Raw genomic sequence first — 21,724 nt, forward strand, 5'->3', positions numbered from 1 at the left:
CTGGGTGTGAGTGTTTGATTGGTTCAAATGCTCCGTCCATCACCACCCCCTTTTGTACCGCTTTGGCCGCCATAAGTGTGGCAGGGTATGCTCAGACGTGAGTCCCTTACTCACTTTGCTACTGGATTCAAGCAAGCCGGGATGAAGACGGCTGTAATGCCAGAAACCGGTCCTCGGAAGCTTGTTTCCAGTCCAGGGAAGGCATGGCTTGGCAGTTCGGGCTGGACTGTTCCCATGAGGCACAGGGTCAGACTGATTTGCATATAGCCATGTCTGAACTGGGGTGGCAGAGTGGGCTAAAGAATGGTGATGGAACAAAACACAGATCTTTTGACTGGGTGTGAGTGTTTGATAGGTTCAGATGCTCCGTCCATCACCACCCCCTTTTGTACCGCTTATGCTGAGGTGGCACCTCAATCAACAAGTCTTTCAGCCATTGTAATGTGAATATTTACCACTCCTCAGACACTACACGTTTGATACTATTTCATGCAATTAATCTAAGCAGAGTTTCGCTTACACACATATTTTTAGAAACAGTGGCACATGGCTTCCATTGCTTGCGTTCATTATTCTGTAGACAAAAAATAATTTTTTTAGTAGGCAAAAGAAAAATTATTGTATTTCTTATGACGTTGGCATCTGGCTGTTTTTTTTTACTGGTATGACTGGTACTTTAATGTCCCGGCTGATACAAAAATTGGAACATCACCTAAATCCAGTATTTTGTCCGCTTATCTTTACATACATTTAAACCGTATTTATAAGAAAGCACTTTAAAATGTGACCTCAGGCTGAAAATTAAAGTAAGCAAAGACAGAAAAGCCCTGTTCCAAATGAATACTAACGTTTTTAAATAAAGTTCTACTTAAGTATTATGTCAAAGCTTTTGAAGAATCTTAAATCGTGAAAAGGTGTCTCGTATATGTCTCTATGGAAGCTAGCACCTCTCATTTCTTATAGGAAATAGCGAATAATTGACCTACTGTAACTCTCTTATTGGGTAGGGTGACGAGATTTTCAGATGGAAAAACAGGGACAAGCACAGACACAGAAATAGGGCTAAATATCCTATTCCATCTCAGGGCATGATACATATATATATATTTTTCCCTTAACTTACGCTCCCCTGCTTGTGCAGAGGTCAGGGTGCTGGGCCAGGCCGGGCTCTGCAGCCCTAATTCACGCCTCATTAACTCCTGCTGTGCTGCTTGAATGAGACGAGGCAGCACAGCTAGAGGGTCTAAACCACGGGTACTCATAGTGCCGCCTGGCAAGCCTTCCTTTGCGGCCCGCGAACCTTGCAGACATCAAACCTGTGTTTTTTTTGTTTTTTTTTAAAGAGTGTCAGCAAACACCGCCAGTTGTTGCTCTATGGGGGCCGGGCGATTTCAGGGACAGTCAAGAGTGGAGATGCAGGGGTGCTAAAAAGAGGTAAAATACAACAAAAGCCTCATTAACAAGTAAATGGTATTTTAAAGACCTTTGAAGTACTCCGGTGACTGGCGCCAAAGGGGGGCTTTGATCTGACAGCTCGGGTGAGATTCAGAATTAAAGCCAGGGACATGTGTGACCCCCAGGCCCAGTGGTGGGACACAAACACTGCAAAGCAGCAAATTCAGACAGAAAATTAGCTGCCTTTTACATTACTCAGGGAGAGGGGGGGTTGTCTATGGGCTGGTGACGGGGATGTGTAGACACAGTACATGTGCACTGCCCGAGTCACAGAGACAGAGACAAATAGAGATAGAAACAGACAGAGACAGACTGACAGATAGAGACAGACGGATAGAGGCAGAGACAGATAGAGACAGAGACAGATAGAGACAGAGACAGATTGAGACATATAGAGACAGAGCCAGATAGAGGCAGGGGCTGACAGAGCTAGATAGAGGCAGAGATAGGAACAGACTTACAGGGGCAGAGACCGATAGAGGAAGAGACAGATAGAGGTAGAGAGAGACAGAGGTAGAAAGCTATAGAGACAGAGAGAGACAAAGCTAGAGACAGAGATAGAGGCAGGGACAGATACGAGTCAGAGACAGATAGAGCCAGAGCCAGACAGAGATAGAGACAGACAGAGATAGAGACAGAGACAGACAGGGACAGAGAGATGGAGATGGAGACAGAGGGAGACAGGGACAGACAGAGACATGGACAGACAGACAGGCAGAGACAGAGAGATAGAGAGGCAGAGAGACGGAGAGGGAGACTCGGGAGAGAGAGGTAGGAAGACAGAGGAAGGGAAGCAGCGAGAGGGAGACAGAGGGAGAGGGAGACAGAGGGAGAAGGAGGCAGAAGGAGACAGACAGAGGGAGACAGACCGAGATAGAGGGAGTGAGATAGAAGGAGGGAGATAGAGGGAGAGGGACAGAGAGAGAGGGAGACAGGGAGGGAGATAGGGGGGAGTCAGAGGAGACAGAGGGAAGGAGAGGCGGCAGACAGAGGAAAACAGACAGTGGGAGACAGAAGGAGGGAGATAGAAGGAGTGATACAGAGGGAGGGAGACAGAGGGAGGGGGACAGAGAGAGAGGGAGACAGAGAGAAAGAGAGACAGAGAGAAAGGGAGACAGACAGAGGGAAACAGATTGAGGGAGGGAGACAGAGGGAGGGAGACAGAGGGCGACAGACAGAGGGAGACAGACAGAGGGAGGAGAGCGACAGATAGAGGGGGACATAGACGGAGACAGACAGAGGGAGACAGACAGAGGGAGGGAGACAGATAGGAGACAGACACAGGGAGACAGAGGGAGACAGGGAGAGAGAGGGGGAGAGAGAGAGAGAGAGAGAGAGAGAGAGAGAGAGAGAGAGAGAGAGAGAGAGAGAGAGAGGGAGGAAGATTGAGACAGAGAGAGGGGGTAAGAGAGAGAGAGGGAGGCAGACAGAGAAATGAAATGAAATGAAATGTATATTTGTAGAGCGCGATTGCTGCCCTGAGGCGTCCAAGCGCTAATGACAAGTGTGATTTGCTCAACAGAGGGAGTTCGCTGGGGGATTAGTGAGAGAGGGGGAGGGAGAGAGAGAAAGGGAGGGAGAGAGAGAGGGGAAGGGAGAGAGAGAGGAGAGTTAGGAGAGAGAGGAGAGAGAGAGCGAGAGAGAGAGAGAGAGGGAGAGAGAGAGAGAGAGAGAGAGAGAGAGGTGTGTATGCCAGGTCTGGTGGCTCAGTAGACGAAGGCGTCCATTGCTGGGGCCTGTGTTCAGCCTCATGGTCAGTATCTTTTTGCTCTAGCCCCACTCCCTCCTCCCTGACTCCGCCCCCACGGGGAGTCAGGGGAGACAGAGGGAGGGGGAGGGAATCAGACAGAGGGAGATAGAGGGAGGGGATAGAGGGAGGGAGACAGACAGAAAGGGTGACAAAGGAAGGGATACAGAGGGAGGGAGACAGAGAGAGAGGGAGACAAGGAGGGAGACAGAGGGAGGCAGAGGGAGACAGAGGGGGGAGTCAGAGGGAGGGGGAGGGGGGGCAGACAGAGGGAGACAGACAGAGGGAGGGAGATAGAAGAAGGGAGACAGAGAGAGAGGTAGACAGAGAGAGAGGGGGAGACAGACAGAGGGAGAGAGGGAGGGAGGGAGACAGAGGGCGACAGAAGGAGACAGACATAGGGGGGACGGGAGGGGGGCAACAGACAGAGGGAGCCAGAGGGAGGGAGACAGACAGAGGGAGACAGGGGGAGGGAGACAGACAGAGGGAGACAGACAGAGGGAGACAGACAGAGAGAGACAGATGGAGGGAGACAGAGGGAGGGAGATAGAGTGAGTGAGGCAGAGGGAGACCGGGAGAGGGAGAGAGAGGGGAAAGAGAGAGAGGGAGGGAGATAGAGAGAGAAAGGGAGGGAGATAGAGAGGGGAAGGGAGAGATAGAGAGATGTGTGTATGCCGGGTCTTGTGGGTCAGTAGACGAAGGCGTCCCCTGCAGGGGCCTGTGTTCAACCTCATGGTCATTTTTTTTTTTTGCTCTAGCCCCACCCCCTCCCCCACTGACCCCGCCCCCACAGGGAGTCAGGGGAGACAGAGGGAGGGAGAAGGAATCAGACAGCGGGAGACAGACGGACGGAGATAGAGGGAGTGAGATAGGAGGGAGATAGAGGGAGGGGGACAGAGGGAGGGAGACAGGGCGGGAGACAGTAACAGACAGGGAGACAAAGGAAGGGAGACAGAGGGTGACAGAGGGAGGGAAGGAGACAGAGAGAGAGGGAGACGGATAGAGAGTGAGACAGGGAGGGAGACAGAGGGGGGAGACAGAGGGAGGAAGAGGGAGACAGACAGGGAGATAGAGGGAGGGAGATAGAAGGAGTGATACAGAGAGAGGGAGACAGAGGGAGGGGGACAGAGAGAGAGGGAGTCAGAGACAGAGAGAAAGGGAGACAGACAGAGGGAGGCAGAGGGCGACAAACAGAGGGAGACAGACAGAGGGAGGAGGGGAGGAGAGCAACAGACAGAAGAAGGGAGACAGATAGAGGGAGACAGACAGATGGAGGGAGACAGATAGAGGGAGACAGATAGAGGGAGACAGATAGAGGGAGACAGATAGAAGGAGACAGACAGAGGGAGACAGAGTGAGTGAGGGAGACAGAGAGGGGAAGAGAGAGGGGGAAAGAAAGAGAGAGAGAGAGAGAGAGAGAGAGAGGGGGGAGGGAGATTGAGACAGAGAGGGGGAGGGAGACAGAGAGAGAGAGAGGGGGAAAGGGAGGGAGACAGAGAGGGGAAGGAAGAGATAGAGAGAGGGAGGGAGAGAGAGATATGTGTACGCCAGGTCTGGTGGCTCAGTAGACGAAGGCGTCCGCTGCTGGGGCCTGTGTTCAGCCTCAAGGTCAGTTTCTTTTAGCTCTAGCCCCACTCCCTCCCCCACTGACCCCGCCACCACGGGGAGTCAGGGGAGACAGAGGGAGGGGGAGGGAATCAGACAGAGGGAGACAGATGGAGGGAGATAGAGGGAGGGGGATAGAGGGAGGGAGACAGAGACGGAAAGGGTGACAAAGGAAGGGAGACAGAGGATGACAGAGGGAGGGAGGGGGAGGGAGACAGAGAGAGAGGGAGACAGGGAGGGAGACAGAGGGAGGCAGACAGAGGGAGGGAGATAGAAGGAGGGAGACAAAGGGAGTGATATAGAGAGAGAGGGAGACAGAGAGAGGGGGAGACAATGAGAGTGGGAGAGACCGAGGGAGGGAGACAGAGGGCGACAAACAGAGGGAGACAGACAGAGGGAGGAGGGCAACAGACAGAGGGAGCCAGATAGAGGGAGGGAGACAGATAGAAGGAGACAGACAGAGTGAGTGAGAGAAAGAGAAGGAGAGAGAGTGGGGGAAAGAGAGAGAGAGAGAGAGAGAGAGAGAGAGAGAGAGAGAGAGAGAGAGAGAGAGAGAGAGAGAGAGAGAGAGAGAGAGAGAGAGAGAGAGAGAGAGAGAGAGAGAGAGAGAGAGAGAGAGAGAGAGAGAGAGAGAGAGAGAGAGAGATATATATAGAGATGGATGTATGCCGGGTCTGGTGGCTCAGTAGACGAAGGCCTCTGCTGCAGGGGCCTGTGTTCGACCTCATGGTCAGTTTTTTTTTGCTCTAGCCCCACCCCCTCCCCCACTGACTCGCCCCCACCGGTGCGGCCCTCGGCCACAAACCACACTGTAAATTTGGCCCCCGAGAGACAGTTTGTGAGTACCCATGGTCTAAACAAATGAAATTCCATCCCCGGTATCTAAGAGGGCGGTTGAAATGTGAACCTGCACAAGTGTGATTAATGTGCAGGTTCACCCGACCTTCCCTTAAAAACTGGATATTATTGTGTTTCAGGAGTGTTGGGGTGCCAGGATAGTCCTTCAAAAACCAGGACTGTCCTGGCAATTCTGGGACGTCTGGTCACCCTATATTGAGTGTTCCTACAAATAGCACCAGAGAGCGGATATATCACAGTGTGTTTCCATACATGCCAACATTTGAGGACAGGGACGTGGGAGATTTAAACTAAATAATCAGGAGAATGAAAATTCTGCATTGACTTCTATTGTAGAAAATGCAATTTCAGGCGGGACACAGTTAAAATAAAGCCATTTTTGGCTTGAAAAATCGGTAGTCTCCCGCCTGAATCATGTATGTGTTTCATCGCGAGTTCATGCAGATCACTGGGACTCCATTTTTTTAGCTCTCGGCCTTCGAAAGCAGCGCATACGCTGCTCTCGTCATTCGAGGGCTTCTGGGAATCGATACGATTCCAGAAGTAGTCTTGCGGCTAAAGCCTCCAATTTTCATTGGTGAGCGTCATTTTGCGTCATGGATGATGCAAAACAGTGTAATGATTGCACCGGAGGCAATCATTACTCTGAGGGTTGCCACCCTGTCCGCTTTTGGCCCCGCCCATTGGGATTTGATCTTTTACTGGCGGCTTTACACACTGTCCTTTAAAAGACAATACGCACTCTTTTCTTTACATTGCCAGCGCCGTCGTCTTTGGCTGAGCTTGGTTTTTTATGTTTCCGCCACGCCGGTCCGGATGTGCACTCGCTGTTCCTGTTGCACACGGTGCCAAGAGGCGCGCTTACTTCACATTTAGACCCGCTTCGTGGAGCAGACCCTGGTACCACTTGTTTTCTTACAACACGTAACTAGCCCAAGAGCGCTAGCAGCGACCTCCTGTCAATTAATATTTTCAAGGGTCACAAAAGATATGTCCTCATTTTGCGAGGCCGTGTTGTTTCTTACGTTTTATCTCTTTCTAATGAAGTCGCACGCACCCCCTCCCCCACTGCCCGCACTCTGTGGATTTTCGCTCACCCCACCAGCACTCCGCTGTCCGTGCATTGTGAAAAGCACTGTGACGCGGTCAACGCTCACTGTATGATTGCGCTTTTTTTTGTCCCCTTTCAGCCAGGCTGCAACGCATCCGCGCTGCTGTACAACATGGCTGAAATAACAGAACGTAAAGGCAAGCTGGCTCTCAATTCTACGGCATGAGGTCATCACCAAAGCTAATGCTTCAATTAAACTATAGCCCTCCCTTGCAGAAGATCAATCCGAAACCGTGTCCTCCTTCGTGTATCGGGTGCTCCACCTCCTGGCTCCTCCCGCTGCTCGTGTTACAGATCTCTTGGTAGTTTCTTTCCCAACATGGCTGCTAAACTCTGCATGGTACAGCCTGCCTCTTTCCAATCCATGCATACCTCCCCTTACACAGACTCCGGTTTCCAAACATGCTCGCCATTCTTTTACTTTTTTTCTTTACGCCACATATAGCTTCATTTTATTTTTGGAAGGCACAGAGATGTAACGCCGACACTCAGTAGAGTTTGTGCCTTGAGATGAATGAAGCAGTGTACAGCTGCACACGCACCTCTGTTGCTTGCTCGCACGCACTTCATTGCTTGTTTAAAATGCTTTGGAAAGCATGTGTGTGCTTTGGCGAGTGTGTTCACTGTCAGTATGTCTGGATCTCTGTTGCACATTTTGATGCTCTGTGCCTTCGGGCGAACTCGCTGCGCCACTGAAGCTCTCTTGATTTGTCATCAGCAGCTGCCCAGCTCACTGAGCCATTCTGCCGCTGGGAGAAAGCCAGCAGCAGGTCTCGGGTGGAATGTCTCCAAGCCCCACCCGCCGTTCCATAGCACCAACAATCTCCCGACTGTGTTGCTCAGATAGAGCCTGGTGGCCCCTGACTGACTCCCAACAGACCATTCCGGCCTTCAGAGGCACCCACTTCTCTGCACCTCTACTCCCCCTGACCAGAGTGATCCGTGTGTGGGACAAAGAAAAAAGCAAACAGGAGTTCAAAAAAGTTCCACAAAAACTGCAAACTACTTATGTAGGAAGCGTGCGCACTCCAATCTGGACAACAATAAGACAACACTTGGAGCGGTCCTGTCTGGCCACATGACTCCGGGTTGGGGGAGGTGGAGGGGCTGAAGTGGTAGAGCTGTTTGCTGTGGTAAAATGAAGTGGTGAGGGAGGCAGTAGCACAAGGATTCAGAAAACAGAGGCAGGCTGAATCCCTGAGAGATCCTTGCAGCTGACCCACTGCAGAAGTATTGCAGCCAGAAGCCGCAGTCAAACTGAACCCCTATCAGAGACACTGTGCGATGGGCAAAGGGAAGGCAACTGTGCGATGGAGCGACCACTATAAAATAGTGAACACACAATTTCGAGCTAGGTACTTGCATAGTAGCTTCTAAACGGATACACAGAAAACGAGTGAGAGACAGCTGCAGATAGTGAAAAACAGCAGAGATGCGAGCCCTTGAGCATGGAAATAATAGGAACAGCGGTGCAATGGGCAAAGCAACAGATGGTACGAGAACAGTACAGGCTGTGGAATTTGACCTTACACATACACAGGGAAGATGGAAGGCGTGCAAATGTAATCTACCTTTGTAGAAATGAGGAACAAAGAAATAACAAAAACACAATGTGTATTATATAATTTAAAGGATTTCACGTTGCATTGTTTGTTTAAAATGTTCGCCCCTGTAATTTGAAGAATTTCACGTTGCATTGTTTGTTTAAAATGTTCGCCCCCTCCATTTAGTTTAATCCCCAATATACATAGGGATAAAGAGGTCCCAAAATAATAATACGCCCAGAGCCTCCAGGGTGCCTTAATCTGGCACTGCTGAAGCGTGCCTAATCGAGTGCTGCAGTTGTAACACTGATATAATCTGCTTATGTGACAGGTTTACCACTCACTTACCTCAAAATGATTTGTAATGTATATGCAAATTGCTTGCTGCACTGTTGAAATGTGCAAAAATGTTGGTTTCTGCAAGATGTGCGAAACGTGCTCACACTGATCAGTTCCTCCAGTCAGCATCCCTGCATGTGTTTTTATTGACTACAGACTTTGTAGTCTTCTATAATATACCAGAAGAGAGCAAATTGCTCCCATCCAATCTTGAAATGTCCCTGCCCTGCTGTACTGATCTCACATAGACATATGGAACATTCATTAGCAATGCCCTCAGCATCATTAACCGCACTTCAACAGTCGAAGTGTGAAGTCTGCGCTGCCTTATTCTTGACTTTACCTGATGGCCAGTTCTGTGGCCTTTTACGAACAGCAGTTACACTGAAGATCATGCGTGTATTGCTACCCTGTGTCTTAGGTCGCAGTTATTCCCTCCTATCCGCACTTCATTCTTACAAGATACACCCACAAGGACGAGCCCAATAGAATTAGTGAACATTTGCTTCACTACTAGCTTCATGTCTCAACCTAAATACATAGAGTGCTTAGGTTTTCCATCATCGCCAGGGTCACTGGAATGTGCGATTTTGCGGCCGCACTGTTTAAGCTTTGCTATGGATTTACCACATGATGCATAATCTGCTGCGTAATCAACATATTTGTTTCAAAAAATACAATTCTAGCTCAAACCGATCAAAAGTTGCGAAGAACGGAGTGACACGTGCTCCTTAACAGTGGAAGGCCCGGTGCGAAGGTTAACTGGTCACCATTCAGTTGCTTACTGTTATATTTTGGATTTAAACTGGTAATAATGTTGTGAAACCTATGCCCAGATGGTGTTAGGAAGTGGAACAATGACAAACTATTGGAGTAATACTATTAAAATATGTGCCAGATTATGCCACATAATTTGCCTTCTCTTGCCATGTAATTTAGAGAACCATATTAGCATACTTTTATGCTCCCCTGTTGCATAATCCCAGTGGCCCTGGTCGTATGCAATCTTTTCTCCATATAACAGTCTCACAATACACTTTGCACAACTAAGTTACATTTAAGTTTTTAAAAAGTGACACAGGAGCGTAAATAACATTCTGAATCATATAATCATGATCGATGTAAACTGCTGTAAAAACTTTGGGTACTACAGAAAAACTTAACAAGCATTACAAATGCAATAGCCAGGTCTCGCCTTTCATCAAGTTAAAGCCATTTGGTTTGCTACACAATACCATTAGCAAAGCAAATGGTTATAACTTAATCAAAGGCGAGACCTATTGTATTTCTAATGCGTGTTTTGTTTTGTTTCATAGAACGAACTTGGCCCAAGGGCACTATAGGAACACCAGATTATATTACTCAAGGTCAGATTCATTTTTAAGGCACGGGGAGATGATTTGCCCAGAATCACAAGCTGGTGAGTCGACCGGGACTTCACCTGTTCCCAGTCTAAAGTCGACACCTCTCGCCGTCAGGCTTCAGCTCAAACGTTTTTGGCAAATGCTGATCAACTCTGGACTTTAGAGTCGCATTTTTGGAACCATCTCAAAATAATCCATTTACGAACGGAGGGAATAAAGGCAATACAAGATGGACGCCACGTCCACCTTTACAATGGAGGACCGCCTGGTTTATGAGCGATAGCCCCGATAAAAATAAAAGAAGGCCTATGGCGCACGTCGCGCGCTTCCTGTGATGTCACTCACACGCGCTCTCTTGTTTGTTCTCCCGCTGTTAAAAAAAAAAAGAAGCCACCCACGATCTCCACCGATGCAGATTCGACAAAGTAGTCTCCCAAGCTCGGCTGTAAAATTATAACAGACCTTATATTTGTGAAATAGCTTGCACGAATTACGTCGGTCAACAATAATTGGCACTCGCGGTCAGAGCATGGAGGTGCCGTCCGCATCAGGTAGGCTTTTTTTTTCTCCGTTAGTACTTTCGTAGATGGGAGGTGCGCGCCTGCGAGGAAGTAAATGTAGCGCCAAGAGCCCTCTGGCGCGGCAGATACATCAGTGGCGATAGCCAATCAGCACCGTGCGCAAAGAACGAGATTGGTACCAAGGGCGGCAGATTCGCCGTATCTAAAGAAGTCTGGGCGGTGATAGCGAAAGAAGGACAGCCGTGCACCCATACGTCATAGCTTATTTTCTCGTGTCTTACTTACCTTAGACCTGGTAGCGCTCCTTTGAATGACACGCCAGACGTTGCTTGCCTCCGCTGTTGGAATTGTTTGTAAACTTGTTGGGGGTTGTTGCATAAGAACATACAAAATATATAAAATATATGTTTTAAGTGGATGTGTAGGAGGGAATAGCGGGATTTAAAACACATTTGTAATGTTAATTGTATTCAAAAGCATTATAAAGATAGATCAGTTCGCGAGAGACGATAGTAGAGCAGTGCAGTTGTGCACATGTTTTTGGTACCCTGCGTGCAGTGTTCTGCTGTAATGTTGATCCTCGTAGACCAAGTTATCAAGTCTAATGAATTAGGAGATCGTGAAAATTGCACACCAGGTGAGGAAGGCTAGAACCTGAACTCTAAAATGTAAGTGGTAAGAATTTTAAAAAAGAAACTAAAATACTTGAGGATGACAGCAAGAACATAGCTGAGTGCGCACAAGGGGCAATTAAGCTCAGGTTCTCGTTTATGATGAAGCTCGTTCACGGTTATGATGAAGCTAACCATAGCTGTGAGAAGTGGGGTTAAGCAAGATGTAGTTAGTAGAAGACATTAAATATGGTATTACTGAGAGTAGAAAGAAGATGATTATTCAGTCAAATTTCTTATTTCAGTCAGTATTTGAAATTGGAGAAAGAAGGGGATGTTACGGTTATGTACTGGATGAGTATTTGAAATTGTGTATACTCTAGGATCTGTGTAGGGTATGTTGGTTCTTAATATGCGGGCTGCGGGAAAGTCTTAGTTTTTATGCACCACCTGATGTGGGAAACATTTGAGTGGGGTATCTGGTTGGGGTTTAAGGTTTTATAGATGAAACATGCAAATTTATATACTAGTCAGCCAGCTTGAAGTGGCATGCCAGCTGTTAAGAGAACTGGAGTGTAGGCCTCGAAAAATCACAAAATGTTACAAAAACTGTAGGTCTAGTGATTTAAAAAATCTCCTCAACCTATTTGTAATACTCTTGACCCATAAGCTCGTTTTAAATTATGTGATTGTGGGCACATTTAATTAATTGAACCTCTATATTCTTCATTATCACATTTGAGAGCACCTTCAAATGTATGAGTTCAGCATGTCTGCTGTACAAAAAGCTTTTGTTTGATTTAACAGACTAAACTTTCTTTTCACATATAATATAAATCTAGCCACATATAGGATACACATGACCCTTGACTTGCCTCTTAGTTCATTAACAGCATTTTCATCAAGACTGGCAGGAATGTTTCTCAAATCGTGTTTAAAAACTATCACTTTTAATAAATACATAACTAAAGCATGAAGTGGTAGCACACTGTCATTTGTAATCAGCAGATTTTACATTGAAATTTACACAAACTTTCCCACTGACTTGCAGCTTTACTGATACAACTATATAGTGTACAAACAATAATGTTTGGAAATAGAGTTTCGGCAAATATGTGTCATTTGCACATCACCAAGTAAAGTGTTCTGGTTTGTTTTGCTCCTATGTAACTTTGTTTGCATCACACTTCTTAATTACAAAAATAATTTCTTTTGTAATTCCTGATATCTTTTTAAATATTTGTAATATTAATTTACAGGCTATTTATTTAAATGTTGTGTTAGATAAAAATAACTAAAATCTTCAGACCGCTCACTTGACAAAAACCTCTAACTCTAGTATGAGAGAAAAAAACCTCATTTTCCAAGCAGCAATTAGTTAAAAGACAAGCTGACATTTTACCTCTTACCTTGAACAGACTGTAAATGTGTCAAGATAAAAACAATATTTAATGGCATTTTTATTGGTCATTCACTTTCTAAATGAACAGAACACCTGTTTCTTTCCAGCCTAAGTATGCTGGCTAGATGGGACTAGTAGGTGCTAAACATTGCTCGACCCAATAAAAGTTTACTTGCAATTGAGAGTGGGCAAGTAGATTTTTCTAGGCCTGCAGTGCTAACTAAAATCCCCAGTCCAGGTTAAAAAAACAAACAACAAAACTGCAGAAGGGACACCATAGAGCAGATTTCCCACAATTGGTATGATTCATAAGAATTTGCATAATTTTATATAAGCAAATGTACAGTTTACATTATAGTTATGTTATGTTATGTTATGTTAAATGGTTTTTTGTAGAGCGCAACGGCTACTCAAAAAGAGTGTCCCGGCGCTTTTAATTGAGGCAGGCTGCAGTGAACTAACATAACACATTAAAAGAAATAAAAGACAACACAGTGGAAACAGAAACAGCACACAAGGAAGGCCTACTGGACAAACAACCAGGTCTTAAGGTCCTTTCTGAAGGCTAATAAGCCAGTGGATCCCCGAAGGGAGAGGGGCAGGGAATTCCATAATTGGGGCGCCAGTAACCCAAAGGAGCGACCGCCCAGACGCGCTCTTTTCACCCGTGGGACAGTAGCCAGAAATAAAGATTCTGATCTCAGAGAGCGAGCTGGTTGGTAGAAAGTCAGTCTCCTCTGGAGATACTTCGCTCCCGACGCATGAAGGGCCTTAAATGCCAATGTCAGAGCCTTAAAGGCAATCCGCTTGCGGATTGGGAGCCAGTGCAGGGTCTGGAGCAAACCCGTAGCGCTGGTACGCCTGTTCACTCCATAGACTGCCCTTGCCGCAGCATTCTGTACAACCTGAAGCCGCTGTAACAGGTACTCTGGCAGGCCCAGGTATAAAATGTTTGAATAATCCAACCTGGAGCCAATCAGGGCCTGTACAGTCAGCTTCCGGTGCTCCTCCGATAACAGGGGAAGAAACCTCCGCAGCATCCTGAGGAGGCCAAAGCACATGCCCGACACCCCTAGGATCTGGGCTTTCATTGTAAGCCCCGTGTCCAACTTAACACCCAAGTTTTTCGCTATTTGGGAAGAACGCATAGGGGGGAACATGCCGCTAGGCCACCAGGCCTGCCAGTCTGGCTCCGTGTCGCACCCAAAGAAGAGTATCTCAGACTTGTCGGAATTGCACTTGAGGCTGTGCAGTTGGAACCATTGAAACACAGCCCCAAGGCAATCCCGGATACTCTCCCCCTCGAAATCTCCTCCTCTCTTACACGAGAAGAGGAGCTGGGTATCGTCGGCATAAGATACGATCCGGGCCCCGAACGACTCCGCCAATGCCGCCAAAGGGGTCATGAAGATATTAAAGAGGGTCGGGCTCAAAATAGAGCCCTGAGGGACCCCGACTCCCAGTGGAGGCATCACGGCGGAATCTGGTGAGGCCCAGACCGTTTGCCGGCGGCCGGCTAGAAAGGAAGAAAACCAACTGAGCACCGTTCCCCGAAGACCAATCTCATAGAGTCTTGCGAGAAGACCCTCGTGGGGAACGGTGTCGAAAGCCGCCGACAAATCCAACATCACCAGCATGGCTTTACCCCCTGGATCCAGGATCTCCTTGATTGTTTCAGAGACCTCGAGGAGCGCGGTCTCGGTGCTAAGATTAGGGCGAAAACCTGACTGGGAGGCATGCAAAATCTCATTCGCCTCTAGAAAATTGGAAAGCACCGATTGTACGTGCTTTTCAACAATTTTCGAAAGAGCCGGCAGCAGAGAGATAGGCCGGTAGTTGACAAGGGCCTTAGGGTCCAGACCAGGCTTCTTAAGCAGCGGGATGACCATCGCCTGCTTCCAAGCCTGCGGGACCACTCCCTGGCTCAATGAAAGATTTAGCAGCGGACTGACCAAAGGATTGATCACATCAGCCAGCTTCGCCAGTGTCTTAGCAGGACAGGGATCCAGGGGCGAGCCAGATTTCAAGTTGGCCAAGAGTGCTAAGGAGACGGATTCCAGTATAGGTGGAAAAGCCCCCAGTATCGGGCCTGGCAAGGCCAGAGGCGATCGAATGTCCTCAGTGGCAGTTCGCTCCATGGGTGTAGCCGATGGGAAAGAGGCCTGTATAAGTTGGATCTTGCTCGTAAAAAAGTATAGTATAGTAAGTATAGTAATATACAAATGCTTCATATCTGAAAAACATAATAGAAGAAAGTGAACAGTGGACAAATGCAACTTGGTATTCGTGGATTATGTGATGTTCTTATTTTCAGAAACTTGTGAGATGGTGCAGTGTCCATTGTTGAAGTGCTATGGAGTGCTAATCGTTTTACACATGTGTATAAAATTGCGATTCTCCTATTAACATGACCAGAGAATCTGGATTTCATTAAAGACACGGAGGCTAACATTATGCATTAATCCTTTTAATGCAGCTCACACAGCCGCCTACATCACAAAGGTTTAGAATAATAACAAGGTGACATCACAGTATCTATAAAAGGCGTGTGCCAGGAGAGATCAGCCTCTTTTAAATGCCTTGAACGACAGGAGGAACGAAGAATGCATCTTGAAACTTGAAGGAGGTAATGAAGAAACTTGGAAGATCCTTGGAGAGACCTGGAGAATCCTTGGAGATTCATCAATTAGAATTGTCTGAAAGAAAATAGAGGGAGTTAAAAAGGACACAAGGTAACCTTCAGAAGCAGTAACAAGGAAAGCATGAGGTTAGAAGGCATGAATCAATAAAGACAAAATAAAACAAGTCAATTCTCCATATCCCTCAAGGGAGGGACGGGAGGGATAATGTTAGCCTCCGTGTCTTTAATGAAATCCAGATTCTCTGGTCATGTTAATAGGAGAATCGCAATTTCATTACAAGACAGGAGGCTACATTATGCATGTTGGTAGCCCTGAAGAACAGCATCTGAGACGTGTTCTATGGGTTTGCAGTAATGGTGTGCAAAGGTAGAAGCATTAGACCAGTCAGCACAGTTTAGAATTACATTCAACTTACCACCAGACCAAAAGGACTTGCTGGACATAGCGCTCCTTAGGGAGTGAGCTTGGAATTTAGAAAGGTCAATACCAGCAAGGCTCATGGCCAACTTAACCCATCTAGCAATGGAGCAAGATGAAATGGGTTTAAAAGGTTTGACGTAAGAGATAAGAAGCTGGTTCGCATCAGGTGGACGAAGGTCCTTCATTCTAGAATCATATTCTTTCATGCAATTAACAACACAAAGTTTTTTGCAGAAATCAAAGCGAGGGTAGGAAATGAAATCAGACATAGTCTTGGTTCTCCTATGAATCTCGAATTTAACACCAAACATGTCATAACATCTATAGGAAATATCCAAGGCTTTGACATCGGAAACCCTGCAACAAGAAATCAGGCACAAGAGAGTGGCAAGTTTAATAGAAAGACATTTCCTATTAAGAAAGGAGTTATCAGGCCAGGAGGAAAAAAGGTCAAGCAAAAGTTTGACATCCCAAACAGATTGATATTTAGGTCTAGGAGGTCTCTTAAGTCTGATACTCTTAAGAACTCTACAAATAATAACATTTTTACCTAGCGTCTTATGATTGACAAGAGAGTGTCCAGCTGAAATTGCAGATCTAAAACAGTTAATAGATCTATAGGAGAGACCACTGTCGAAGAGTTCCACCAGAAAATTGACTATACTGGCGATAGGAGCTTCCACGGGATCCAAGTCCCTTTCCAAGCACCAACTAGACCATCTTTTCCAGATGTTATTATATCTGTAGTGTGTTCCAGGTGCCCAAGATTCTCCAAGGAGAGTGAGAGCCGAAGACGAAAGTCCAGACAATTGGTTAGATTGCCTGACACTTTCCAGGCAAGAAGGTTCAGGTTCCCTGAGAGAACCAGGTGGTGATCTTCTCCGCTTGCGTTTAGGAGGAGTCCCTGAGTAGCCGGAATCAGGAAGGGAACGTCGCAAGAAAGTTCCAGAGCAGTGGGGAACCATGCTTGAGACGGCCAGAAGGGGGTTATCAGGACCAAGGAGCATTGTTCCTGTCTCACCTTCTGCAGAACCCTTTGGATCATCGCAAAGGGGGGAAAGGCGTAAGGGCAGAGGGGAGCCCAGGGCTGGAGGAAAGCGTTCACAGCCAGAGCACCCGGGTCTGGCATCCAGCTGAAGTATTGGGGGAGTTGAAAGGTCAACCGGCTTGCGAAGAGGTCCACGTCGAAGGGACCCCAGAAGTGGAAAAGGGAGTTGAAAACGGAGGTATCGAGTTTCCAATCGCTGAAGTCTAGAAGGAATCTCGAGTTCCAGTCTGCTGAAATATTGGATTTCCCTGGGAGATATTCTGCCCTCAGGGAGATTTTGTGTTCTAGGCAGAACATCCAAAGTTTCTTGGCCAGGTCTGATAGGTCGGCAGACCTCGTGCCACCGAGACGATTGATATAAGAGACTGCAGAGATGTTGTCCATTTTCAGGAGAACGGATCTGCCCTGGAGAGAGTGTCTGAAACTCATCAGAGCGTAGAGTCCAGCTGTCAGCTCTAAGAAATTTATATGGTGAGAAGATTCTGAGGGGGTCCAGACACCACCGGTGTCCTGGTCGAGGAGGCGTGCTCCCCAGCCGTGAAGGCTGGCGTCTGACTCTAGAACGAAATCCGGAGTTGAACCGAAGATAGCCCTTCCGTTCCACGCATCCAAATTGTCCAGCCACCAAGAAAGTTCTAGTCTGGCTTGTTCGTCCAGGGAGACATGGTCTCCGTACCAGAGGCCGGATCTGAGAGCATTGGCTTTCACTCTCTGAAGGGCACGGTAGTTCAGCGGGCCTGGGAAGATAGCTTGGATCGAGGAAGAGAGGAGACCAAGAAGTCTGGCCAGTTCTCGGAGGGAGAGAGATTGTTGTCTCAGGACGAATCTGATTTCCGTGCGGATTTTGGCAATCTTCTTTTTTGGGAGTAGGAGGAGACAGCTGGAGGTGTCCACAGTGAAGCCTAGGAACTCCAGAGAAGTGGAGGGTGAAAGAATGGACTTTTCCCTGTTTATAATGAATCCGAGGTCCTCTATGAGATTCATGGAGGTCTGGAGATCTTTTAGTAACTGCGAATGGGATTGGGACATGATGAGGATGTCGTCTAAGTAAATAATGAGGCGGATACCTCTGGTTCTCAGGGTGGAGACGATCGTTCTCATGACCTTGGTGAAACACCAAGGTGCGGATGAAAGGCCGAAAGGAAGGGCCTGAAACTGAAAAAGGCGATTGTCCCAGATGAATTGGAGAAAGGGTTGATGTTCTGCAGCCATGGGTATGGTGAAATAGGCATCCTTTAAGTCCAATTTGACTAACCAGTCTCCTTGAAGGAGGAGATCCCTGAGAAGATGGATGCCCTCCATCTTGAAGTGCCGATAGACGAGGTATTTGTTTACCTCCCGAAGGTTTATCACTGGGCGCCAACCCTTGTCCTTCTTCTCGACGAGGAAGAGGGTGCTTACGAAGTTTTTCTGAGACCAAGGTACCTCTATTATGGCACCCTTCTTTAACATAGAAGAGACCTCTTCTTTGACGATTTGCAGGTGTTCTGGAGGAAGAACCAGAGGGTTCGGAGTGACGTATTGATATGGGATCTCTAGGAATTCTATTTTGAACCCTTGAACTGTTTCTAGAACCCAGGGGTCTTGCGTTAAGGACTCCCAAACGTGAAGGAAATGTCTGAGCCTGCCCCCGACCTTGGGAGGGGAAGAAGGAAGAGGAGCACTTACCTTGGGTAGCGTTGTTGGAGGCACCACGGGGGGGGAAGCCTCTTCCTCGGGAACCTCTTCCTCTAGGCGGGTAGTATTGCCTATTGTTGGAGGGGTAGAAGCCTCTGCCGCTGGAACCCCTTCCTCTTCCAGATGAGAAGGGCCGAAAATTTCCACGGCCGGAAGAGCGGCCCCTTCTTCCGGCCCGGCCAAAAAGGTTTGTAGGGAAAACCCTTTTCATATTAGATTGTGCTCTATCCAGAGCGGTAAAGGTTGCGACATATTTACCCAGCGTTTTAATCATATCCTCTCCAAAGAGGAGGCCATTAGGCTTAGAGGAAGGCTCCTTCTCTGCGAGATCGCCGAGTTTGGGGTTTATTCTATTGAGGACGGTCCTCCTTCTTTCGATGTTAAGTGAGGAATTTGCGTTACCAAGGAGTACAATCGCCCTCTGGCTCCATCCCCTGATTAGGTTAGTATCCAGGGGAGTGTTGGAGATGTGGGATTCTTCAGCTAGGTCGAGAATTTTAGTAAGGGGGCCTAAAAGGTCGAGGAGGCGATCCTGGCAGGCTTTAAGAGCTCTTTCAAGGCCCCTCCTGGGGTCCTTCCCTAATTTGAATAGGAACTTTATAAGGTCAGGGTCTAGGTTGGGGGTTTGGCATACCTTATCCTCAATGTAAGGCCTGGGGCATTCAGACCTCATGGTATTGCGAGAGTGTAGCTCGAGAGAGTTTCTGAGCCATTTAGTTACGAACTTTGCGACATGGTCATGTGGGTACCATCTAGAGCTGTTGGGGTGAGATATGTTGGTTGGGGAGAACATTTCTCCACCTAGGGGGTCAAGGACCGCGTCCTTTGAAGAGGGTGAGGAGTCTGCCTCTGAAAATGTGTTGAGATCCAAGTCGCCCAAGTCTCCCTCATCGAGGTCGAGCACGAACTCATCGTCTGGTTCGTTGAAGAACTCGTCTTCATCAGAACTAGGATCCACACGAGCACTGTAAGTATATGTGCCGCTTAGGACACCTGTCAAAGTTGTGCCGCTAGGGACACCCAACCCAAGTGTGCCGCGAGGGGCAACCTTGCCTTTTGAGGCGCTAGGGCCTCCCAAACCTTGTGAGGTGCTTGGACCTCCCATGATGTGCGAGGTGTCACGACCTCCATCAGTGCTAGGGCAGTGTCTGGATTTCTTTTGGGGCTTAGAGTAATTAGAATCACATGGAGGGTCAAGTAAAAGTGATCTTTTATTGGATATGACCTCCCTGAATGTATCCAGCATACAGGTCCTCATCTCCCTCTGTAGGAAGGTTTTAAAGGCGTCGCTATTGTGGTTAGGGGAGCTAGCCACTGCATCGTCTGATTCTAGGTCAGACATAGTAGGTAAGTAAATTAGATTAGTATTAAACCTATAGGCAGATATGTTTTGAATATATTCGTATGAGGCTTAGTTAGGCTAAAGGGAGCGTTTACATATGAGCTATAGGCAGGTTAAAGTAGGGTAGGTACACAATGCCTTCGAAATACTTATTCCTTCCTTTTTTTTTTTTTTTTTTTTACTTAGGACCTTATAATCTGAAAGCCAGTGTGGAATTAAGCCTATTTATCGTTTTTAAAAAACGGAGGGGCTCAAGGACTCTCAGCTAAATATCCCAGGGAGATCGTAGCGCAACCGGCAAGGTAACTGACGCGCTCGAGCAGCTGATGGGTGGAGAGAGAGGAAAGCACCCTAGGAGGCATACCGCGTTGCGTCGCCGTTGCCAGGGTGCATTCCTCTGCACCGCGTCAGAGGATCGGAGCAGCTCCGAAGCGGCTCGCGCTGGGAAGGGGGGTCTATAACAGAGAAGGGGAATCTTTCAAATCAATACCTATTGCGGGCAGAGTCGTGACGGGGTAAAGCGGGAGGAGTAGAGAACGGAGAGGCGCTGAGGCCGTCGAGAACGAGGCGCTAAGGCCGAGGTCACGATTGAGTAACATCCCACGCACTCGCCGTGGAGTCAGAGGGTGAGGAGAGGGGAGGGGGGAAGAAGGCGACAACCATACATTGGAAGTCAGGGAATGAGAAGGGGTGAAAGGACAGGATGAGAGTTGTCTTAAAGGTAGTACATGGGGAAACTTTAGTCATGAAAAGTCATAAGGCAGGTAGTATCAGATAACAGTGAACCAATTCATTAATTCAGTAAATCATACAATATATGAACAAATTCGATAATTCAATAATCATATAAAATGAAGGAGAGAGTAGAGAGGCTACTTATCTGTTGTGAGCCGCATTTAAAAGAGGCTGATCTCTCCTGGCACACGCCTTTTATAGATACTGTGATGTCACCTTGTTATTATTCTAAACCTTTGTGATGTAGGCGGCTGTGTGAGCTGCAATAAAAGGATTAATGCATAATGTAGCCTCCTGTCTTGTAATGAAATACAGCGGTGAGACAACTATTTCAGAGAATTGGTGCCACGGTCAAGTGGTTACATATGCTGACAGGCCGTGTTAGTTTCGTAACACCACCTCTTTTGGTAGCATAGTTTCTACACTAATGGTCTTATGATCTGAAGGGTTATCAGGACATATATCAATATAGATGAGCGCTACCAGAGCTCCGAAAAAAGAAAACGTGGTAAATATTGGAACTCTAAGGACTACTGTATAAAAAACAGCCCTACAAATTACTTGGGTACTGTATGGGTAGATGGGTCCCAAATGAAGAGTACATTTGCAAAAGATGATGGTAATCACATACTTGCAAGTGCATAAAAGTCATTTTGCACCACTATGTGCGTGCACTGGAAGTTCTCGAAAGAGGCACATCAACAAACCAGGAAGGAACTAAAATAAAAAACTGAAAAGTAGAGATTGAAATTCTGATGGTATTGAGAAATTCTGATAGTATTCGAGAGTCCAGCTCACTGCAGCCAATCCAGCTGTGGAGATTGAAATAAACTCTAAGGGTGCATTGGTTTACATTTCTGTGACCCGTGATGCTGTGGAGACTAGGGCCTACATACTGGGAGGTTTGTAGGCTGTTTTGTTCTATAAGAGGTTAGATCTTTGTGCTTCCAGACGTGGGCAGAGATATGTGTATTTGTTATGCCAGGAAATCCATATTGGCCCAGAAATCCGTGGGTGGCAGAGAAAAGATTCTCCTATTTCTAACTTGTGTAAGCCATGACTTTCTCTCCTGGTTACATCTGTAGATTGACTCAGATTTAATTGTTTACATTTACACAGCTATTTGTGTAACAAACCTGTTACAGTTCTGACATAACACAAGACTTTAGAAGTTTATATGTATCATTTAGGTGTAAAAGATTTTTGAGATTTCTAAATATGTTATCCTTTTTAAAACATTAATATTTGATACACATGCAAACAATGTGCTTTATCTCCACCTTGTACCACGTGTCTGTGAGCA

The 21,724-nt window shown here is 47.1% G+C and overlaps 1 protein-coding gene across 1 annotated transcript in view; it reads left to right on the top strand.

The window, feature by feature from the left end:
- The first annotated feature begins 10,340 nt into the window (after positions 1 to 10,340).
- ZFAT (zinc finger and AT-hook domain containing) overlaps positions 10,341 to 21,724 on the top strand; it is a 985,201-nt gene continuing 973,817 nt past the window's right edge. The window contains exon 1 of the mRNA XM_078686715.1: positions 10,341 to 10,574. Coding sequence (XP_078542841.1) covers positions 10,553 to 10,574 — 22 coding nt within the window. The 5' untranslated portion in view covers positions 10,341 to 10,552. The remainder of the gene's footprint in view (positions 10,575 to 21,724) is intronic.

The sequence above is a fragment of the Lissotriton helveticus genome, chromosome 4_1 (assembly GCF_964261635.1).
Source record: "Lissotriton helveticus chromosome 4_1, aLisHel1.1, whole genome shotgun sequence".
Lineage (NCBI taxonomy): Eukaryota > Metazoa > Chordata > Amphibia > Caudata > Salamandridae > Lissotriton > Lissotriton helveticus.